Source organism: Salvia miltiorrhiza, chromosome 7 (assembly GCF_028751815.1).
Source record: "Salvia miltiorrhiza cultivar Shanhuang (shh) chromosome 7, IMPLAD_Smil_shh, whole genome shotgun sequence".
Lineage (NCBI taxonomy): Eukaryota > Viridiplantae > Streptophyta > Magnoliopsida > Lamiales > Lamiaceae > Salvia > Salvia miltiorrhiza.
In genome coordinates, this window is record NC_080393.1 from 10,573,808 (window position 1) to 10,597,759 (window position 23,952).

Below are 23,952 nucleotides of genomic sequence, written 5' to 3' on the forward strand. Positions count from 1 at the left end.
TTATAGCGCTGTTGAAATCACGCATCTGAGCCCACGGCCGCCTGCTTCTATCACAACTTTCAGCTCTGTTGGTGGTCTCATTGAAATCTCCTCCAATGAGCCAAGGAATATTAAGCATTCCACTAGTTGCTAGCCTTTGCATGAGAGTCCAGGAATGATGTCTCTTTTGCACATCTGGATTGCCGTAAAAACCCGTGAATCTCCACAAAATATCATTGTTTTGTATTACACAATCAATGTGTCCGTCGGAAAAACTTGACACGTTAACCACGCAAGGTTCATTCCGAAGGAGCATAAGCCCGCCACTCGCACCTTTAGAATCAACGACCAGTTGTCCATCAAAATGTAGGACAGAACGCCACCAATTACATTTCTTCGTAGTGACTTTTGTCTCGCAAATGAACAGCACAAGCGGGGAGTAGCCGGTAACTAACCGACGAAGTTCATGGAATGCGTGGGAGCTCCCCAACCCCCGCGCATTCCAAACTAGGCAAATCATGGTGATCGGCGGGGCTGCTCGGCAGCCTCCGCCGTTTGCTCATCGTTCAAGTCATTTTGAGTCTGCAAAACAGGGGGAGAAATGATAGCTTTCAGTTTTTTCCGATCCCCCCCATTTTCCAGCCTGCCTACCCTTTTCTGACCAAAGTGTGGGGATTGTTCTCCATTAAGCCCGTTGTCGGAGGAGTTACAAAGAACCCTCGCCAGTCGTTTCCAACCTTTCCTTTTGGGATTTGATTTTGATTTAGCCGGTGAAATCAGCCCAGATTTTCCATCTCGCTTCGCTTGCCTTTTATATATCCAGTCTGTTTGAGTCGCCAAATCCAGGTCCACAGCATTGAGGCTCGTTTCAATCACCATTTCATCCCCGATCTTTTCAAGATTTTTTGATTTATATGTAGGAGTAACAGCTAAATCCGAGATAGGCTCATTATCCATCGGAGTAGCAGAGATGTTGCCCACAGAAGGCGAATTTAAAACAATAGTCAATTGTCTTACTTCTTCCTCAGTCTCTTTCTGTAGTTCCGTATCCTCCGCAAGAGTTCCCTCAACATCATTTCCCTCTTCCTGAGATCCCGTATTGAGGATTCTCTCAGCACCAAGACTCTGAGGTTGGGGTCGCGGGCTGAGACGACTTTGCTTAGGGGGTATCAGGGGCCCCCCCGAATCCATTCTAGTCACATAGCGAGGAGCATTGCCTTTGCGATAATCAATACCACGACCTGCTTTAAGCCAATTACCGAATTTTGGATTAAGTTTCTGCTCCTCATCCACACCACAATTCCTCAAGTAGTGCCCCAACTTCCCACACGCGAAGCAAAAATGATCCGGGAGCTTTTCATAAAGTACTAAGATCATTCCATCCTCCTGAACACCATCAAACTTTAGGGGTACACAGCGAATAAGGGGATTATTTATAGAGCGTAACACTTTCACACGAGCAAAGCATCCAACATAGGATCCACCCCTGTTATCATCTATCTCCAACACTTGGCCTATTTGTTCGCCAATACGCCGTATGATGTGGGGATCCATATAGGCGATAGGCATGTTGTGTAACTGAACCCAAAAAGGAATTTGCTCAAAAGTAGTATTTGCTGCCGTATTCGAAGGATCTGCTTGTTGAAGGATCATAAGTTCATTGAAGAAATGCCATGGTCCGTCATAAGTTATGCGATCTCTATCAGATTCGAAATCCAGGGATATTGCAAAGGTATTACGCCCAATAAGTTCGATTTCCATAGTCCCACGAGGTTTAAGAAGACTGGGGAGATTATCACGAAGAGCTTCACGATTAACTATTCGTTCAGAGAAAATTTTCCCCATGATCATCTTTCTAACCTTAGATTGTCCTCTGACAGCATCAGTAGCCGAAATCCTTACCGATTTTGATTGCTCACCAGCCGACAAACGCATCTCGGCCACGCGTTTCGCAATTTCGTCTGGGTCCATGAGAAGAGAACCGGAAAACAAAAGGAGAACACAGCAACACTCCCGGAGAAGAACGGGATGAGAACACCTTCCCGCAGCGGAAGAGGACAGCACTCCTAAAACCCCAAGGCGGCGAGGGTTTCAGAGGAAGAAAAAAATTAAATGTAGGGAGAAGAAGTTGTTGGATGAAGAATTGAAGACACGAGTTTCATTAGTTTTGTTTTTGAGTGGGTTGCTTTTACAATTGCTCGTTGTTAAATACTAGTATTATCTATCTTCGTATTTTGATTGATTCTTTTCTTTTTGGCTTTGATGGCTTGTATAAGACCATCTCCAATGGTACTGCAAATCTTATTTTACAGTACCAAATCAGCTCATACATCAAACTTAAATCCAAAATGGGGTCATATTTTAAACAGTGGCACACTAAATTTGGTTTTGCACTGTTCATCGCACTAAAATACTTTATTGATTTTTATAAATTGTAAACTAACCTCTATTCTTGATGGATATTGAGAAGAGATATTGAGAAGACGTCAACTGGTTGAAGAAGATCAGAATGCATAGATTGAATAAGATGGAGAATTGTGCAGTGCGGCTATCTGAAGAAGAATGAGTTAGGGCTCCTTTTTACTAGTATATTTTTTGTTTTGGACTCAATTAATATTAGTTATAAATTGGGCTTTGGAAATAGAATCTATTTTCAAAATTGAAATGAACTCCAAAAATGGCTCGAAGAATAGCAGAATGGACTCAATTAATTTTTCAGAAATTAGTGCATTGTACTCGATTTAGTTTGGTATTTTTTTTTTAATTTTGGGTTTAATTTAGTTAGTTTGGTATTTTTCAGTTGGCCTTCATTTAGTTTGATTATTTTGTTAATTTTGGGCTTTAATTATGTTAATTTGATACTCTCTTTCGTTCCATGAAATTTGAGCAGTATTTCTTTTAGGGTTGTCCCACAAAGCTTAAGCATTTTTCTTATATGGCAATTTTTTTTTCTTTATTTACATTTTTATTTTTTCACATACCACACTTAATACACAAAATACTAACTCATTAAAACTCGTGTCAAAAAGAAATTATTCGATCATCGCAAGATGGAGATAGTGTTTCAATTTGCAATAATAAAATAGATTAACTTATAATTACATGACCAACATGAATTGTATGACACAAAGAATAAATAAAATATTATTAATAATCACTAATTTTATGGAAAGAATATACTAATTTCGATTCTTGAATATACAATTTGTGGGAATAATTAATATACTACTATTAAATGATTTTTGGAAAGAATATATTAATTTTAGGTCTTGAATTTTATGTGTATATTGATTTGTTTGTTGAATTTATGCAAAATTGCTACAACATTAAAGTTCATGTATTTTATTTACACCTTTCAAAGTTTATGTGCAAAACCAAACCACCCCCAAAGTTGATGTATTTAGGCGCTAATAACTCAATTTTTAATAGATTTTATTTTAAAGTTTTGTATTTTGTATGACATAATAATAATAATAATAATATAATAATAATAATAATTACATTTTAATATAATATTTATTTTTATACGATTAGTAATTGAAAAGTTTTGGGGTGAATGTATAAATTAAAAGAAATATATATGTATGATTGAAGAAGTATAAAAAGTAGGTGGAAAGCTTGTGTCCATATTATGTCAATGTGTGGGATAAGCTTGCTATGTGGTGTGGTGTTCGAAGGAAAGCTGGAGCTTGGAATGATGAAGTGGAGTATTTAGAAAGACAAGGAGCTTCGAAGATGGGGAAGCGGCTTATGTATAGACTGTTGGTGGCAATAGCTGTCTATCATATATATGGAGAGAAATGAATGAACAAAGATTTAATGGCAATGCTTCTCGTGAAGATTCAAGATAGTGTAGTTAGACAGTATCAGTTGATGATGATGGTGGTGAGAGGAGAGTTGAATCCTAAAGTTCACAAAGTATTTGTGAACTAAGGCGTTTGTTTCTATGTTTTTTTTTATATAAAAATTTACAATATTAAATAAAGAAATTAAATGACTGCGCCACAGGGGACTCGAACTCAAGATATTTGGCCTTAGGCATTAACCCTTTATCGCTTGGCCAACAGATGCACACATTTCTATGTTTTCTTGTTGTAAGTGGTGATTTGACATGCTTTTGGAAAATAAAAAAAATACTATTTCTCAAAAAAAAAAAGTAGGTGGAAAGAGAATATTTAAAAAATACTCTTAGTAAATTAACAATATTAAATAATAATATTAAATAAAAAAATTTAAAAATCGCACCACATATACACGCAGTGACATAGGGTTGATAGGTTTCTTTTTTAATTTTCCTTTTAATAAAATTCTAATCAGCGCTTGCACATTTTAGTGTTTAAATTTTATATTGTTATAAAACCTCTTCAAGAAGCTGAGAATACATGTATAGAAGGATTGACAACTTTTTGTTTTATATATTTTGAGAATTTAAATGATTGACAACTTTTACAGTAAAACTTAGAATATATGTACAGTAAAGGTTTGAAAAGGCGAACAGATTGAAAAGAAAGTAAAACCTTTTCTAAGGTTAGAAAAAGAACAAATCGAAGAGAATAATGTGATAAAATAAGTTTAGCCAAGTTTAGCAAGGATTAATTCTATTATTTGCATTAATTAATTGTGCGACGTTATAAAATAAGTTTAGTCAATTGGTGGAACAGAGACAAAATTAATAGCATGAATCAAGTTAATAAACTTCAATCTATCTCTAATTTGTATTCAAAATTTATTTCCCAGTAAATTCACAGTAGTGACCAAACAATTTTATAATCGAAATAATGTGGACTAAAATTTCTCTAGTGCCTCCAGAATCGAACACAATTCACCGAATTTATTCATAGATGCTGCAAGTGAGCAAGACATTAATACAAACAACAAAAGTGCATGAACAAAACAAGGCTTATTCGGAGATTAAATAATTAATTAGCTCACTAATTAATTAATCAAGCAATGTAGTACATAGGATCCGGCACTTTGAATGTCCGATTCCCAACATTAGCACCGATGAGATCACTCCATTGATCTCCCACATTTCCCACAATTCTGTAACCTTCATTCACTAACTCTGTTCTCTTCTGGGATTTGTACTGCACAGCGGTTTTGCCTTGCTGATCATCTCCCCTACATCAACAAAAATTTCAAATTAGATAATAATCCTAGTTAATAAATCAAGATTAACGTTAATGACCCGTACTTAAGTATGAGCTTTTTCCAGTTGTAATAACCAGTTTCGTGTAAATTGCTTGTCCTTATGTCGGTGAATTTTTCCGCCGTTCCTGATAAGAAAACGGTCGCAAACCCTAGAGACTGGACCGCCAGGTAGAGCCGCCGGATTCCCGGCACCGCCGGCGCCTTCCCCTCCGCCACCCACTCGTTGAACCTCGTGTCATTGTATGCTATCGCCCTGCATCCTTACCAACTGTGTTACATCACATCACCCACGCAATGTGTTTGAGCTATTAAGATAATCGAACATTCATACAAATATAATTATATAACCGGACTGGTCTAACAATTGATATGCCGTTAAACTGGTCAAACCAGCTCAACCGGTCCAGTATTAGAAATCATAGCATATAAATATTACTTCCTTCATCTCAATTATAAGACTGATTGAAATTTGCACAAGGATTAGGAAAATAATTTAAAATAAAATTTAACAAGTAATCTTCCTAATATGTCTATATTTATTTTTTGACAATGAACACGTGTGTTGGCTAGGTAATTAATTAATGCTTGAGGTTAAAAGTTTCGTGTTCGAGTTTATCGTGACCCAGTCTTTAAATTTAATGTTGTAATTATAAAAAATAAAAATAAACCGAGGCATATCATGAGTTAAAAAAAATTTATCTTACATAGAAAATCAGCCTACATATATATAGTATCATTTTATCTGTCTAATATGCAGGGTTGAATGAATTAAATCAATAGGTTTAAGGTTTGTATGTCGGGTTGAATGAATTAATTAAGTCGATAGATCTAAGGTTTGTATGTAGGATTGAATGAATTAAACTAGTAGGTCAGAGGTTCGAGTGTGCAGTTAAAAAATAATAAATGAATTAAATATGAATTATGAGGAAATACCCGAAAAGGACATCTGAGCGAGCATAGTAGGGGAGGTTGGAGAGGGTGGTTTCGTCAATATCAAACACCCAAACGTCCTTGCCGTCGGCGGCGGGCTTGACGGTCTTCGCGTACTCGATGGCGGCGTCGGCCACCGCCTCGCAGTCGAGGCGGTACTGCATGCCGAGCATGTAATTGCCGACGTAGGTCTCGCAGGACATCGGCACCAGCTTCCAGCCTTGGAGGTTGTTGGTTTCCACCGCCAGCCGCCAGCTCAAGCAGTTCACGCCATGGACGCGGTGGCCGCCGGCGCCGGAGCGGGGGCGAAGTTGAAGGATTGAACTCACTACGACGTCGGACTGTGCATGGGAGAAGAATAGAAGAGTTGCGAGAAATAGGAAGATTTGAAGCCCCATACCTATATTGTGATGCGGTTTTGGGCTGCAATTTGGGTTGATTAAATAATATAATCGTCTTCCTATTTTAACCCTTACTTTTGCAAAGAATAACATTTTTAATGGGAAAACACTTTTCACATGTTCTATATTTCTTTCGATCAAACTAAAATTTCTCTGGGGCAGGTCTTTTCCTCTCATTTACTCCAAATATTTTCACATGGGATAAACAAAAGTGAGGACCAATAAAATGTGATAATTTTTTTTTTTTTTACATATTTTCTTATTCCTCATTTTATTAATAATAAATTTGTAATTAAAGAGAACACACTCTTATGATTATTTATCTAATTATTTCCAATAAGACTTGTAATTAGTAAATTTGGTGGATTATATATTGTGAAGCCTTGTAAGTTTGTAACAAGAAGAATTTGAGGAAAACATAGCATTAGAGACTTATTTACTTTATGTAATAAATAGTATGGTTGTATTTGCTATATAATATAATCCTAATTTTTAGAATAGTTTAATTGAAAAATAATAGAAAAATATAAGTTGTAATTTTAAATGGGGAGACTCATTTATTTTTTGGATGCTCGAACCAAATATATGTTTGTATTAATTTTTCAATATAAATAAATAGCTTGAGAATGGCATTTCACTAAATTAACATAATTATTTACTCATTCAATTATATCAATGTCTCATCAAACTGGATTCTTTTAGATTTTTGTCGGACCACAACTATATAAGTTAAATGAGTCTTTAATTTTCACCTGCTTATTTAGAAAATGACGCGCGTACTATGAAATTTGAAAACGATCACGGTAAAATCCAAGAAGTTGTTGTTTTCATAGTAATTTTATTTGAAATTATATTTAATAATTTTATTACTCAATCCGTCCATGAAAGTGTATAAAATTTTAAAAAAAGTCCACTAAAATTGAGTAGAGATTTAAATCCATCAAAATTAATGTGTTAAATAATTAAGTATTTTGTAAATATTAATTACGAATGAAGTTTAAAATACAACAAAATAATTTTCAAAAAGAAAAAAGACTACAAATTTTATTAACAAACGAAAATAAATAAACAATAGTAATGATAAAATTACAATTGTTGTCAACGTCAACGATATAGGGGGTATCAAATTCTTTCGTTTTCGACTTTTCGTACATGGACACATAATGCATCTAATCCGTGTCGGCACATTTTTATATATATGTGTGTGTTTGTAATGTTTTCCAAAAGTTAAAATTTATGTTGATGAGGAGTAATATATGTAGAGCAGAGGAATGACTTTATCAAGGGAATTGCGGGATGCAGCGAGATGGTTTTCGCCAGAGGAATCATATTCGCCAGAGGAGTCACACTCGCCAGAGGAGTCACACTCAGCAGAGGAATCATACTCGTCAGAGGGATCACACCCGCCAGAGGAGTCACCTTTGTCAGAGGGACCACCTTCGCCAGATAGGCCGTTCTCGCCAGAGGAATGGTCTTCACCAGCGGAATCACCAGAAACGCGGGGAAATCTCCCGCGTAAAGGCGATTTTACTATTATGCCCCCGACCACGCAAGACGCATGCTCCAGTGCTGATTTTACTATTTTACCCTCTACATATAATCTATAAATAGCGGCATACGTGCTCCTTTGTAATTTACGCTATCTTCACTCTTGCAATACTACAACATTTTCTCTTGAGCTCTCAATCCCATTTCTTTCTCTCTCGACTTACAAGCAAACACTAGGTATAATTTGTAGCTTTACAGTAATTCTCCGATAAAATCCGTCTCCGTTTAACCATGTATCACCATCTGGCGCCGTCTGTGGGAAAAATGGGCTAAGACGTGAGAATTCGACCCCCTGCGCATGCAGATCTGGAATCGCCGTCGGATTTGCATGTGCAGGTCCCGATTACGCCGTTGTTCGGAGTGCCCAAGCCATTCTAACTCGATATTCATGTTTTCACGCCGATCTACTTGCCGATCCGGGAAATCTGTGTATAATTGTATTTTTTGTGCATGGGGAAAGGTGGTGGAAGCCGTGAATTGGGAGATCTGTGATTATTTTTTATTATCTTACGGATTAGTTCGATAATTGTGTGTGGCTATGCTGTTTTTTCGCTTAATGCCTGTTTTCATTACGGATCTAACGTTTTGCACCGGTGAATTGTTGATTGACACTCTGTTTTTGTTGTGCTGGATTTGTGCTGTTGATTTACGGCTATTTTACGTATAAGCGTGACAATTATGAGCGATTTTCATGTTTTCTCGTACAATCTTCGTTTTATACCACATCTAACATGTTTTGCTAACAATCTGGTGGGTTGCTGTGTTGATTATGCTGTTTTTGGGGTTCATGGTTCTTTTAATGCATGATCGTGACAATTATGGGTTGTGATTTTCGTTTTTCCCCGCATAATTCTCATTCTCTACTATGCTTAACGTATTTGGCTAACAAATCTCTTGGTCGTTGCTCTGTTTCTATCTGCCCTTGGGGTTTCTTAGCTAGCTCTCCTGATATTTTGTTTCTTCTGCTGGATCCTAATACGAGTTCAAAAGGGAAATCTCTGTCATTCGTACTCAGTTAATTCGATCTATGCCCTGGGTTTATTTCCCAGTGTGTAGAGATATCTTGAGGGGGAATTTTTAACGGCCTCCGCGCCGGTGCTCTGGATTTCTTATCTCGGGAATTTCACTCATTAAAGGAGGATCGACTCATTTGTTATCTGGATCTTTTCTCACATCGTTTATGTGTAGGTACTATGGGATCTTCAGACGCTCACCGCACTTTGGAGAAGGAGTTTGACTCCGCTGCTCACGCTACTGAGGTGCCGACCTCGTTGTTCAACGGCATGCAGGGTAGCACCGCCTTCACGACGCCGCCGGGTTTTCATGCTATCTCAACCACTCCGCTGGCAGGACAGAGTGGCAACATCCAGAGGCCTGCTCTGGTGACACCGGGTTCAGACATGCCAGGCTTGGCCCCCACGTCTGGAGGTGGACAGCTCAACTTTAGGTTGGCAGAGCAGATGATGGCCCTGCTCCACTATTCTGCCGTGCGTCAGGCACTGGGGACTCCTCTGCTGTCCACCGTCCCCGCTGCAGCTCCCCTGGTAGGACCGATCAATCCACAGGGTACTGAGGTCCCGCCCCCCGCTACTCTGGAGGCAAACAATCCGATAACCAACAAACAGGTTGTGATACCTGGGGAAATACAGAGGCTCCCCGCTGAGAAGGCACTGGAGAGAAGGCCAGAGGGGAGCCGGGTCAGGCTCAATAGCGTTGTCAGGAAGGAGGGGGTTGATGAGTCTGATAGTCAATCCATTTCTCCCGTGTTTGAGGAAGAAAGGCCAAGGGAGAATACCAGGCTGAAAAATCAAGTGTCGCAACTAAAGCACCAGCTCAAGGATCTAGAGAACTCACTAAGGGAGAAGTCCCAGAGGGACGACAGTGCGCAGGGATCAGAGAAATCCCACAGGGCAGAGAAGTCATATCGGTCCGAGAGATCCCGCCGTTCAGAGAAATCACATTATACAGAGAAGTCAGAGGGACGGGAGCTGGAGTATTCTTCTGGCAGGCCAGGGCACAAGGGTCACAAGCGTCACCACGCTCACAACTCCCCAAAGGAAAGGAGGGAGCATGGGAAGTACAAGGAGGATAAGAGGGCCAAGACGTCAAGGTTTCACCCCATCAACAACCGCAGTCCTTTCTCCGACGACATCCTGGCGGATACTTTGCCCAGAAGCTACAAACCCATTTCTCTGGACTATGATGGTACCACTGATCCAGAGGTACACCTCAACCGGTTCGAGGGACTGGTTACTCTACATATGTACACTGAGGGCATCAAGTGCCGGATTTTCTCCACCACATTGACTGGACCCGCCCAGCTATGGTTTGGGACGCTCGCCCTAAATTCCATCCGTTCGTTTGAGGAATTACAAGTGCATTTTCTGAGGCAGTTCGCAAGCTCACGAAGAGCAGGGAAGTCAGCTCTTTCCCTAATGGACATCAAACAGGACCAGAATGAGACGCTACGGGAGTATACGGCTAGGTTCAATCTCGCGGCTCTGGAGGTGCCTGAGGCAGAATCCCAGATCAAGAATTGTGCCTACGTCAGAGGGCTTAAGCCGGGGCTCTTCTTCGATGAGCTGCAAATCAGACCGGCCAGGGACTTCGACGACATCATGTCTAGACTACCGGGGTACTTACAGTTGGAAGATGCCAGGATGGCCAGGAAAGCTGAAAATGACAAACACAAGGCTAAAAGAGCCGAGGAGGCACCAGAGGGGCAGCGACACCAGGATAGGGCCCCTTTCAGAGGATTACCCCCGAGGGTACCTTCCACCCAAGCAGAGGGACCACACCGCCAACAACGCACTGTGAATGAAGTTACTCGGTTCGACGAGTACACCCCTTTGAACAAGCCACATGAGGAGATCTTCCATCTGATTAAGAATCAACCATTTTTCAAGGCACCGGGGAATTACAGAGATGGGCAGCCCCAACAAGGACCCAACAACAAACTCTGCAAGTATCACAATGCCTATGGGTATTTCACTAAACACTGTGGGCATCTGAAGTACCAACTGGAGTTTTTAGCATGAACGGGTAATCTGGATCAATTTATTGCCAGAGGGAATGAAGGCCAAGATCAAAGGCCAGAACAGAGAAACGAACGAGGACAGGATCAGGGAAACAACAGGGACCGCAGACCCGAAGACAATCGTTGACATAACAAATTGTAGACCGAATACTCTTTTTCCCCACAGGGGTTTTAACGAGGTTCGGGGCCATGATATCAATAAACTCGGATATGTGGTTCTAGGGAATTCCCTGGTGTCGACTCATTTACTTTATGCTATTTCTTTACAAATATATACTGCACTTAACATGTTCATGCAGAGCATTGCACATGCGACCAGAGGGGGGAGTAGGGTGTATACCCATAGTCCACAATTTACAAATTTAAAATTGCTGCTCAGCAAATCAAGGGAAAAACAAGTGCAAAATTGCTTCTTAAGCAAGTCAAGGGAAAAAATAAACAGCCAGGGACAACGCTCGAACAAGGGGAGGAGCAGAGGGATCACGCTGCCACCAGAGCAGAGGAATCATGCTACCACCAGAGAAGAGGGATTATGTGGCCAGCAGAGCAGAGGGTTACACTTAATCGTAAGCCGCGAAAGTTGGTTGCACCCCCGGGTCTTCCATGCTCCGCGCAGAGGTCACTACTTAATCGTAAGCCGCGAAAGTCGGATGCATCCCCCGGATCATCCAAACTTCGCACAGAGGGTTACCGTTCAATCGTAGGCCGCGAAAGTCGGGTGCATCCCCCGGATCATCCAAACTCCGTGCAGAGTCGTAAGCCGCGAAAGTCGGATGCATCCCCCGGATCATCCAAACTCCGCGCAGAGGGTTACTGTTCAATCGTAGGCCGCGAAAGTCGGATGCATCCCCCGGATCATCCAAACTCCGTGCAGAGTCGTAAGCCGCGAAAGTCGGATGCATCCCCCGGATCATCCAAACTCCGCGCAGAGGGTTACTGTTCAATCGTAGGCCACGAAAGTCGGATGCATCCCCCGGATCATCCAAACTCCGTGCAGAGTCGTAAGCCGCGAAAGTCGGATGCATCCCCCGGATCATCCAAACTCCGCGCAGAGGGTTACTGTTTAATCGTAAGCCGCGAAAGTTGGTTGCACCCCCCGGGTCCTCCATGCTCCGCGCAGAGGTCACCACTTAATCGTAAGCCGCAAAAGTTGGTTGCACCCCCCGGGTCCTCCATGCTCCGCGCAGAGGTCACTACTTAATCGTAAGCCGCGAAAGTTGGTTGCACCCCCCGGGTCCTCCATGCTCCGCGCAGGGTGTTCAAGCTTGGATGGGAAGCAGCAAATGAATGCTTGGATGGGAAGCAACAGCGAAATCCTCGCCAGAGGAGTCAGCGAAATCCTCGCCAGAGGAGTCAACGAAATCCCCGACAGAGGAGTCAGCGAAATCCCCGCCAGAAGATTCAGCGAAATCCTCGCCAGAGGAGTCATCGAAATCCTCGCCAGAGGAGTCAGCGAAATCCCCGCCAGAGGATTCAGCGAAATCCTTGCCAGAGGAGTCAACGAAATCCTCGCCAGAGGAGTCAGCGAAATCCCCGCCAGAGGATTCAGCGAAATCCTTGCCAGAGGAGTCAGCGAGATCCTCAAATCAGGAGTCAGAGAAATCCCAGAAGGGAAGATCAGAGAAACGCTTGGAGCAAGCACAGCGGGCCAAACCAAAGACGTTCCCAGCAGAGGAAATAAGAGGAATCACTCAGAGGGAAGCTACTCAGAGGAAAACTCGACCAGAGGAATCACAAAGACTTCAACAAAAAATGGAAATCATACCCCACTTAACAGAAGCATACATCATAGTTTGAGGTCCGGGAATGCAAGCTCAACATCAACAAGCAACAAAATAACATAAAGAGCGAAGGAAAGCAGAACTAGCAAAGAAATTTAAGGGCGAGACAAGTCGTGAGGAAATTCCATTCATAACGCCACAACGGCGGCATTGTACGTCAAAATCAGAACAAATGCTAAATATTTACAAGTCTGAAATTACAAAAGTTTGGATGAAACAAGGGGAGGGGACAATAAAAGCAGTCAGGGCAGAGGAGCAGCATCAGAGGGCTTGGAGGCAGCAGCAGCAGCGGGATCCGGGATAAGAGCAGCGGCAGCGGAAGATTCGGGAACAGTGAAAGCTCCACCAGAGGAACCACCTACCTCAAGCACCGACAGTGTCTCGGAGAAATGCACTGGGGGCAGACGTTGCGCCATGTTCAACAACTTTATTGCCTCAGAAATGTACGCGTCCTTGTTTTGATACAAGGCATAAAGTTGTTCCACGGCGTCCGCAGAGGAGGCAGAGTCTTCGAAGGCGGAGGTCTTCAAGCCAGAGGGCAGCGGGGGCTCCATGCTGAACTGAGAAAGCTTGTGGGGGCCAGCGCCAGACCCACCCCTCAGTTTTTCCACAAATTTGGCCAAAGTAGCACAGAAGGAGGGCTGGTACTTCGGGGAGGGGAACGCCGGACCAGGATAAACCCCAAAGGCGAATTGGGGGATGGCTTTATTCAAAATCGGATACCACCACTTGGGCTTCGCCGGGGCCTTAGCATCAATCCCCAATATCCTGTTGAGGTCCTCGTCCTTGATATGATCCATCAAGGCCTTCATGTCCAGAGTCGCGACCTGCTCCTCTGACGCTCCCACCATCTCCGCCGCTTTCATGGATATCTCTCGTATGATATGGGCGAAGATAGGTCCAAACCCCTCCAGATAGTCGGGGTGCTTCTGGAAAGCAGCCAGAGTGCCCTCCAACATGAAGTCCAGGAACCGCTGGCCCTGGGGAAAGACAAAGAATTCCAGGCGTTGGTCCCTGACCCCCAATACATAACCCCGCGCCTGGGCACCTTCACACGCCTTTTTCCACTGGCGGCAAGCGTCCTTATGCTCTTGCTGGTATGTCTCCCGGAATCGGGTAAGGTTATCATAACTCTCCTTTTTAGTCCTTAGTGAAACGAGAAACCAACACTTAAACTAGAAAGCAGTAAACGACACCGGATTTACATGGGTTTTTGGGGGTTTTCCACTATAATCGAGAGAGTATTTTACAGTTTATAAGAGATGAATGAATAATGAGATGATCCCCTCTAACCCACTACTAAGTCTCTATTTATAAGCATGTAAATAAGCCTTAGGGCCTCAAGCCCATTCACTAAGATAATTGGGCTTAAGCCCCTTTAATACATTGACCTTGGACTGAGTCGTCTATGCTTGCTTGACTACGCCGGAGGCTCTATTATTTCTTTTATTATCACAAGTCTTCAATTAAACCTACACTGATTAGCTTAATAATAATAATACTAATCATAAGCATAAATAGAAATGTTCCCATTATATAGTGCACAACGCTGGTGCATATTTCAGTCCTCATCAGCTACTCCCCCCCGGTCTGGTTGAACCGGGTATTCTTCGTGTTCAACCAGCGAAGTATTGTTAAAGCCAGCGCTGTGCTGTTTTCCTTAATCCCTGCAAATCATGAAGACATAAGAGTTTTAATATTATAAGAAAGCAAAGATAAGCATTTTCCCCTTGACTTTGGAATTGTAGTTCCAAGTTAGATTTCCTTCTTGTTTGTTGAATGTTGACAAAGATAAATAATTTCCATTTCTTTGGGCGCATAAGAAGACCAGCGCTGAGAATACCCCATATTGAATACTTTGCATAGATAAGCAATATAAATGCTTTGTGTTGGATGAACCAGAAGACCGCTGCAAGAATACCCGAATAACATAGGAAGACCCATGTCGAAGTTGAGAAATATGATACTCTGATCATGTGAGAAAACCCGTCATAAATATTTGTCGAGTCTGAACAATATACCCTGTTGTTGAGCGCGTAAAAAATCCAGCGCGTGAGAAGACCAATAGATAATCCGCGTGTAGGAAAACCAGCGCATGAGAAGACCGATGGATGACAGTAGCATGCCAAAAGACGGCTTATTTCTCGCTGAGCAGCGATTAGAATAGATCCAAGCAGCCCATAGAGCAGAGACGCAAAATAATGTAGCCCGTAGAGTAGGGTAGAGCGTCCCGTAGAGTAGAACAGAGCATCCCGTAGAGTAATACCCAGCCCGGTCAGAGCAGAGAAATGTCTAGCCCGGTCAGAGCAGAGAAATGCCTATCAGATCAGAGAACTGCCCGTCAGAACAGCCCGGTCAGAGCAGAGAAATGCCCTTTCAGAACAGAGAAATGCCCGTAGAGTAGAGCAGAGCATTGAAGTCATGGCAGAGCATTGAAATCGCGGCAGAGCATTGAAATCAGGGTGGAGCATTGAAATCGCGGCAGAGCATTGAAATCATGGCAGAGTATTGAAATCTGGTGGAGCATTGAAATCACGGATGGTGGCAGAGCATTGGGGTCACGGGCGGTGGCAGAGCATTGGGATCACGGACGATGGCAGAGCATTGGGGTCACGGACGGTGGCAGAGCATTGGGGTCACGGACGGCGGCAGAGCATTGGGATCACGGACGGTGGTAGAGCATTGGGGTCACGGACGGTGGCAGAGCATTGGGATCACGGACGGCGGCAGAGCATTGGGATCACGGACGGTGGCAGAGCATTCCTCTGCTGCTTCCCTCCTTTGTATGCATTCCTTTGCTGCTTCCCTTCCAAGCTTTCATTTGCTGCTTCCCATCCAAGCTTGAACACTCTGCGCGGAGCATGGAGGACCCGGGGGGTGCAACCAACTTTCGCGGCTTACGATTAAGTAGTGACCTCTGCGCGGAGCATGGAGGACCCGGGGGGTGCAACCAACTTTCGCGGCTTACGATTAAGTAGTGACCTCTGCGCGGAGCATGGAGGACGGGGTGCAACCAACTTTCGCGGCTTACGATTAAATAGTGACCTCTGCGCGGAGCATGGAGGACCCGAGGGGTGTAACCAACTTTCGCGGCTTACGATTAAAAGAACACCCTGCACGGAGCATGGAAGGCCCGGGTGGCGCAACCAACTTTCGTGGCTTACGGTTAAGAGAACACCCTGCACGGAGCATGGAAGGCCCGGGTGGCGCAACCAACTTTCGTGGCTTACGGTTAAGAGAACACCCTGCACGGAGCATGGAAGGCCCGGGTGGCGCAATGATAAACATGCATTTTTACCTCTTGGTGTGTCATTTTTGATGCTTAGTTGTGAGGATTTTGTGTGTTTGATGGTCTATTTGAGCTTATATTCGTTTATGGTAAAGAACTTGTTACTTTCTTGTGTTTGAACGAATTTTCAGAAATAATGAAGCAGAATTTGGAAGAATTGGCTGAAATACAAGTTGTAGTTCGTCTCGATAGGAGTTCGTGAGCGCAAACGGATCATAAATCGGAGTTTTTACGAGGGAGAACGAGCCAAAACAAAATCACTGCGCAAAGCTGTCAGGATTTCTGTTTCGTCACGCGGGCCAACAATGCGGCCGCGCGACGTGGCCGCGCGAGTCGCCGTATTTCCGCCCAAAATTCGTTTTTTTAGCGATTTTGGGTATTTTTGAGAGCTACAAGACCTAGGGCATATAAATACTCCCCAAGAACTTATTCTCAGGACCTTTTTATCATCTTTCATCATATTTTACTTTTCCTGAGAGCTGAGAGAGACAGAGAACAAAGACAGAGCAAGATTGAAGATTCTCAACTTTACTACGGTTTTATTGTTGAATGTTTTTCTGTTTTATTGAGATATTGATTCTAGTTCATATGTCTATGTGTGGCTAGAATCCCTTTTTCCTAGGGTTCAGGGAGTAGACATGATTTGAATTTCTGACTGTTTGATTCGATTAATTGAGATTGTTATTCTTTTTTATGTTCTTGTTATTATTGTTTGCTTTATTGATTGGCCACCAATTTAGCATAATCATAGGTTTTAATTTGATATCGGGAGATGATAATTATTACCTGAACTAAGAACATAGAACACATATATTTAATTCTAAAGGGAATTGATATTTGTGAGGGCGTTAATCCTATGAGCTTTTAGGAGTTGCATGCTAGAAGTGCGATCCGGGGACGGTAGCTGACTCAACCTAGAACACCTCTAGTTTGACTTGCAATAGAACAAGGACATCCTAGTGATGGTAAGTTGACCCAGTGTCATCTCTCAAGGAAAGTCTTAAAGGGCTTTTAATTGTATCGCAGGAAAAACAGTAAAAGAAAGCAGTAAAGGTTTTGATTTAAAAAAAACGTAACTTAAACTTAAATGTAAATTGAACTTAAACTTAGCCTAGGCAATAATTTAAACAACTCGAATTAAACCTAACTTAAGAAATTAAATACTTGTAAATTTAAAGACTTCTAATCTAGGCATGAAACTAAAGTGCATAATTGAAATTGCATAATTGAAAAGAAAACATAAACAATAACGAAAAGCATAAACATGATTAAACGAAAATAACTTGAATTGAAATATGAAATACCGTAATTGTCTTGAACGTGTAATTGTGTCACTCAATCACAATCCAAGAAACTAAACTAAAACGAAATTGAAATCTAACTTAGAACAATAAAAACTCAAAACTATGAACAACTATGAAAGCAAGTAAATCCTAAGCTTCGGATGCCAACAGATTGCAAAGATGGCGTCTAAAACTAGGGCAAGAATTTGGATGATTTTTTTACAATGAAAACTATAGCCCTATTTATAGACTTCAACTCCTTCTGGATCACCATGGAAATTACCATGCAAAGCCGGACTCTAAAAGGAATAGAATCGTAGATGATAAGGTAACTCCAGCTATGACGCGCGCAACAAGTATTCTCCACTCGGCGGAAATCGCAGCTCTCGCCAGAGGAATGGTTATCGCCAGAGGAACGGATGACTTCTCTGATCTTGTCAGCGGAATGGGTTCCGCTCTGGTATTGATTCCTCTAGCGCTTCCTCCGCTCTGGCGGGTGATTTCTCTGGCATGTCCACGCTCGCCTCGATTCCTCTGACGGTCGACTCCTCTGGCGCTTTTCTCTCCTCTGGCGCCTTTCTCCTCTGGCTAAGCGAGTTCTCTGACTTAGCGAGTTCTCTGGCGGACTTCTCTGGCTTAGCGAGTTCTCTGACTTAGCGAGTTCTCTGGCGAATGACTTCTCTGGATCCGGAGCGCTTGGTTCCGCTGCTCTGGAGACTTGATTTCTCTGGTGGTTGATTTCTCTGGCCTATGATTCCTCTGGTCTGGTCTGGCGTAAAAACGCCATTTTTAGCCAAAAATCCCCAAAATTATACTCTTCCACCATTAAAACCTAAATCTCTTGAAAAGCATCAAATACACCATAAAACGCACCAATTTCCAGAAGATTTAACTTACAATGAGCACATTCAAACCCCTAAAATTAGAACAATTAAGCATAAATCAGTAGCCTTGCATGTAATCAACGGTTTGTATGCCACGGGAGTGGGTATGAACTAGCTTAGAGATTGCCTTAGGAATCATCTTATTAATTGAATTGAACATGTTAGTTAGGAGAATCTGTTGAAACCTTTGCCTTGGGAAATCTTCTCTTATCTATTTCTCTGTTTCGCAGTTTGCTTTATTTTCTTTCCTGCTGTTTATTTATTTTGTTTTTTTACAACAAAACACTCAATTTCGTTTGTCCAGATAGAGTAGAATAATTTAGGATAGGAATTGGTTAATTCAGTCTATGTGGAATACGACCTTGCTTGCTACTGTACACAATTGCACCCGTACACTTGCGACGTGTTAAATAAAATAGCGAACAAGTTTTTGGCGCAACCAACTTTCGTGGCTTACGGTTAAGAGAACACCCTGCACGGAGCATGGAAGGCCCGGGTGGCGCAACCAACTTTCGTGGCTTACGGTTAAGAGAACACCCTGCACGGAGCGTGGAAGGCCCGGGTGGCGCAACCAACTTTCGTGGCTTACGGTTAAGAGAACACCCTGCACGGAGCATGGAAGGCCCGGGTGGCGCAACCAACTTTCGTGGCTTACGGTTAAGAGAACATCCTGCACGGAGCATGGAAGGCCCGGGTGGCGCAACCAACTTTCGTGGCTTACGGTTAAGAGAACACCCTGCACGGAGCATGGAAGGCCCGGATGGCGCAACCAACTTTCGTGGCTTACGGTTAAGAGAACACCCTGCACGGAGCATGGAAGGCCCGGGTGGCGCAACTAACTTTCGTGGCTTACGGTTAAGAGAACACCCTGCACGGAGTATGGAAGGCCCGGGTGGCGCAACCAACTTTCGTGGCTTACGGTTAAGAGAACACCCTGCACGGAGCATGGAAGGCCCGGGGGGCGCAACCAACTTTCGTGGCTTACGGTTAAACAGTAACCCTCTGCGCGGAGCATGGAAGACCCGGGGGGTGCAACTAACTTTCGCGGCTTACGATTATTGGAACAACTCGCTAAACATCGATTAGCACTCCTTTGCTCCTTTCCGAGTGAATGCTAGTTGTGGGTGTACTTCCTACTCCCCCCTCTGGTGACATGTGCATGCCTCGCAAAAACATGTCAAGTGTGTGTGTTTGGTGCTCATGCTTGTGATGATTGTGAGAGAGTTAGCATAACTACAATTCCCAAGTAACATAATTCAAGTTGCATTTCAAGCCCTAGCACATATGCAGAAGGTGTGCAACTTCGTTTATTAATAATGTCATATTTCAAGTCTAAGCACATATGCAGAAGTTGTGCAGCTTCCAAGATAGCATTATAATTTCATAAATCCCATCAAAGATCATATAAATCATGGTTTTGCCCAAGTGAAGAAGCAGAATATTTCCCAAATCCCTATCATGCTTACATGTTCCCATAAAATACCCTAAGATCATAATTTTGCCTAGTTATAAAGCATAATACTCCCACATCATGCTCACATGCTTCCACGAGATAAAGTTCAGCGAAGTACCTGAATTACCACTTACAAGTGGATTAGCTTTTCGTGTTATGGTGATTACCATACTTGTTCAAGTTTTTTCCCAAAGCTGTTTATCATGTGCTGTAAGAACTCTTGAACGAGAATATTAGTAAAATATGAGAGCCCCTTGAGACAGGGCTGTAAAGCAATTATTGAGAAAATTCAAAACCTTGATCATGTAATGTATTGTTATGCATTCATTTCACTATGCTTATCACGACAAAATATTCCCTATTCTTAGAATTGATCAAGTCATAGTGGTTACACTTCTAAAAATAGATCCTTAGATCAATATAAAAACAAACCCCAAATCATCAAATAACGAGATATCTTGTTGTGAAATTTGCAACATGTATCAAGCTATTACCTACTTTCCCCAAAATTGAAAGTCGATAATGAGGTTTGGCACCCATTGATTCGTGATCGGCACAAATCCCCTCCCTAGCTATGCCGCAACATATTGAACATCTCCATGTTGGAGTTTTGATTCATTTGTCGCTAGACGTTCTTGATTGCTTTAAGACTATCATCCCATTTGTTGGCAGAATTTCCTGTAACACCTTATGTTGCCAATCAAGATGGCCATTATAAAATGAATTATTAAAATATTAAAAGGCCTATATCAGTAGCATACCACCCTCACCTACAATGATTTACAGATATATCATTGACCCTTTTACAACTTTTTATTTTTCTTCGAAGCATTAAATCAAATTATCGCAACCAAGCAAAAATTCAGTTCATATAAGGATGCCCGAATTTAACTCGATAGTTATAATCACTATTTCCCCAATTAATCTCACCATCAGCAGTCTCAACCAAACCATAAGAAACATAGCAAAGTCATAATGAAGACAGCCTTGATATGGAAAATAATTCATCAAAACTCTCAATCAAAGTCAATCCAATTTTGAAATATTCAATTTAAGCAAAGGTATCAAAGACTTAGCTCTCTTTCATTATTTTTCTTGCTACTTGGAAGTAACTGCGATTGAGATCGGGGGTGGTGGCTCTGTCTCTTTAAAATCTGTGTAGCAGATCTTAATTCGTAGCCTGATGTCAGCTCTGTTAAGACAGCAACAGATCTTCATCAGCGCCGGCATCCACTGGTCTGACTTCGATTTTTCCTAATGCGCCTCTTGGTCTGCCCAGGATCCCGAACAGAGCTTATGCATGGCCTCCTTAATCTCGAGTTCAGCGAATAATGTATAGGACTGTCGCCTCCCATTGATCTTTTGACAGCATCCAAAAATATTATTTCCTACAAGATTCGCAGTGTTCGTTATTGATCCGAATGTTTGCCGAATTGAACGGCGTCACTGAATAGCTGATTGAGCATCCTTGGTCGGCGGTGAGCCGCTTGAGCGGGAAGGAAGCTGGACCCTAACCTGTGTCGGAGGCCAGGTCGACCAGTTGCCGGTTTGAGAAGAGAAAAATGACGAGTTGCGTCATCTTCGGTCGGACACGATCTCGGCGGAACTGGTGAGAAACGAAACGACTAGATCTGAGAAATAAAGGTAGCAGCAGTGCGCGGCGGCGGCGACATTTCCAGGCAGAGCCTCACCGGCCTGAGACAGGGAGGAACCCGATCCAAATCTGTGAAAGTGAACAGAGGCAGAAGGCTAGCTTCGGATCAGAAGGGCTGGAGCAGCCATCACTTTTGCTAGAAGCCGGAATAATAAAAACGAATTCCCCTCGCCGGAATCTGGGAGTTCTCCCTCTAAACCCCAATCGATCCCCCCATTTCCTTTTCTTCGATGAACAGTAACCCAAAATCCCCAATTTTCCAAAAAAAATTCGATGAACAGTAATCGAATCTCCAATTTTCCAAAAAAAGAATTCGATGAACAGTACTCTTCCAATTTATTTTTTTGTAAGCTCGTCGGAACTCACGACGTAGCTCCGATCCGTTCCCACAGACGGCGCCAGTTGGTGAAACGAGAAATAATACGGTAGATAAAAGCAGTAAACGACACCGGATTTACGTGGTTCGATCGAGAAGACCTACGTCCACGGGGGTTTTGGGGGTTTTCCACTATAATTCAGAGAGTGTTTTACACTTTACAAGAGATGAATGAATAATGAGATGATCCTCTCTAACCCACTACTAAGTCTCTATTTATAAGCATGTAAATAAGCCTTAGGGCCTCAAGCCCATTCACTAAGATAATTGGGCTTAAGCCCCTTTAATACATTGACCTTGGACTGAGTCGTCTATGCTTGGTTGACTACGCCAGAGGCTTTATTATTTCTTTTATTATCCCAAGTCTTCAATTAAACCTGCACTGGTTAGCTTAATAATAATAATACTAATCATAAGCATAAATAGAAATGTTCCCATTATATAGTGCACAACGCTGGTGCATATTTCAGTCCTCATCAGTCCTGGCCAGCTCAGAGGCCAGGGATGCTTTCTCTACTTCTAGCTCGTCGATGTGAGCCTCTAAAGCCGCAGCCTCCACCTCAGCTTTGCTAAGACGCTCCACTACACCGGCAATGTCGTCGTCACGCTTGGCCACCTCCTCCTGTTCCTTTTCTCTCTCTTTCTCCAATGCATCATAATTATTAATACACTGGACGGTCGCCCAGAGTCGGGACTCCATCTGCGAAAAAGTAAAGCGGGTAATGTCAGACCAGAGAAATAACTTTTGCCAGAGGAATGGTTTTCGTCAGAGAAATGGCTTTTCGCCAGAAAAATCAAGAGGTTAGTAATTTAATCTTTAAATAAAAATATAAAGTGCAGGGTACCTGAAGAGCCAACTGGCCAAGCTGGCTGGTCAGAGCCTCTCATTTCAATTTCCCTGCCACCTCCTTGTCCTTCGGATGGACACGGGAAGATAGGGCCTCAACAAACTCCTGCCCCGACAGACGTGCAATCGGACCAGGAACAGCCACCTCCGACTCCTCGGCGAGAGGGGCCGAAACCTTACCTTTGCCCTTTTTGGCAGCAGAGGAGAGAGCCCCCGCGCCACCAGCAGACTTCTTCGTTGGATCCACAGACTTGTTGGCCTTCTTCAGGCTCTCTTGTTTTTCTTTCTCGCCCACAGAGATCAGGCCCCTCTTCCTCTTCTTCGTGAACCCGGGAGTGGGGATGTCTTGGACTGAGTCGGGATAGGGGACTTCATCAGTAATGTCCACAACAAGGACATCTTCTCCACCAGCACCGGATACCTTACCGGCGCCGGAACGTCTGCGCCTATGAATAAGGTCGCCGATATCAACCTCCGGACCCTCCGGGCTGAATGTGCGCAAGACCTCCATATTCTTCCCCTTACCAGGGCGAAAGCCTTGGGAGGGGGTGACCATCCCAGGGGTCTCTGACACCGGGTGAGAGGTGTCCACCTCGGGCCCGGTTGGTTGCTCTGAAGGGCCCATACGAGAGTTGGAGCCTCCCGAGCCATGCCCCCCGCTGCGAGAGGGAGAAGCAGTGGCAGCCAGATCGAGCCCGCACTTTGTCCTCCACGACATACCTGCAAATAAAGAATTCCACACTGTCAGAATTAGGGTAACAAAAGTCAATATATTTTCTAACACATATTTTTACCTATCGATGTCTTTGGATACAGGGGAAATAGACCATTGGCTGCCAAAGCCGAATTGTTTTCGGCAAGGTACCTACAGTCTAAGGGCTGGGCGCTGTTCATGGCGTTGAGACGGGTTATGACCCCCAGGTCAAATGCGGAGGGGGCATCTGGAGAGACTGGTTTATAAGTGGTCCGAGAGCCGTGCCATTCCAGTTCCAGAGCGCCGTGATCGCGCTAGGAACCAATAAGGTTGCACACGTAACAATATTGAAATAAAAAATCTTTGTCAAAAGAATTCAGGGAAGAAAGGAAGGTGGTGGGATATTTCTTAAGACCAGCAAAGCTGTACAGAGGGCTGCCCTGCATACGGAGGGATTGGGTCTGAAAAAATAACTTGGCGGTGTCTCCAACACCGTGGGCTCGACATAGAATGTGGAAGGAATACAACCTCCGGATGGCGGAGGGGGTGACTTGATAAAAGGGAATACGGTAATGATTGCAGACTGCAACCAAGAGAGAAGAGGGGGGAAGCCTCAGGCCGGCGGCTATCTGGGCTTTCCAAACG

General features: G+C 43.2%; 2 protein-coding genes across 2 annotated transcripts; both read right to left on the reverse strand.

Annotated features, from left to right (window-relative positions):
- Positions 1 to 342: 342 nt before the first annotated feature.
- On the reverse strand, positions 343 to 2,073 carry LOC130992525 (uncharacterized). The gene has a single exon (XM_057917188.1). The coding sequence runs from the start codon at positions 1,948 to 1,950 to the stop codon at positions 496 to 498; it is 1,455 nt and encodes a 484-aa protein (XP_057773171.1). The 5' UTR covers positions 1,951 to 2,073; the 3' UTR covers positions 343 to 495.
- A 2,717-nt stretch (positions 2,074 to 4,790) lies between these two features.
- On the reverse strand, positions 4,791 to 6,509 carry LOC130992526 (acid phosphatase 1-like). Its single transcript, XM_057917189.1, has 3 exons — positions 6,064 to 6,509; positions 5,174 to 5,383; positions 4,791 to 5,100 (listed from the first exon to the last, which is right to left on the reverse strand). Exons 1-3 carry the CDS (start codon positions 6,456 to 6,458, stop codon positions 4,923 to 4,925), a joined length of 783 nt encoding a protein of 260 aa, XP_057773172.1. The 5' UTR covers positions 6,459 to 6,509; the 3' UTR covers positions 4,791 to 4,922.
- Positions 6,510 to 23,952: the final 17,443 nt, after the last annotated feature.

Coding starts and splice junctions, on each gene's coding strand:
- LOC130992526 (XM_057917189.1), bottom strand. CDS start 6,458: ATGGGGCTTCAAATCTTCCTATTTCTCGCAACTCTTCTATTCTTCTCC. Junction 5,384..6,063: donor CGCTCAGATGTCCTTTTCGG/GTATTTCCTCAT, acceptor GTAAGGATGCAG/GGCGATAGCATACAATGACA. Junction 5,101..5,173: donor TGGAAAAAGCTCATACTTAA/GTACGGGTCATT, acceptor TTGTTGATGTAG/GGGAGATGATCAGCAAGGCA.
- LOC130992525 (XM_057917188.1), bottom strand. CDS start 1,950: ATGGACCCAGACGAAATTGCGAAACGCGTGGCCGAGATGCGTTTGTCG.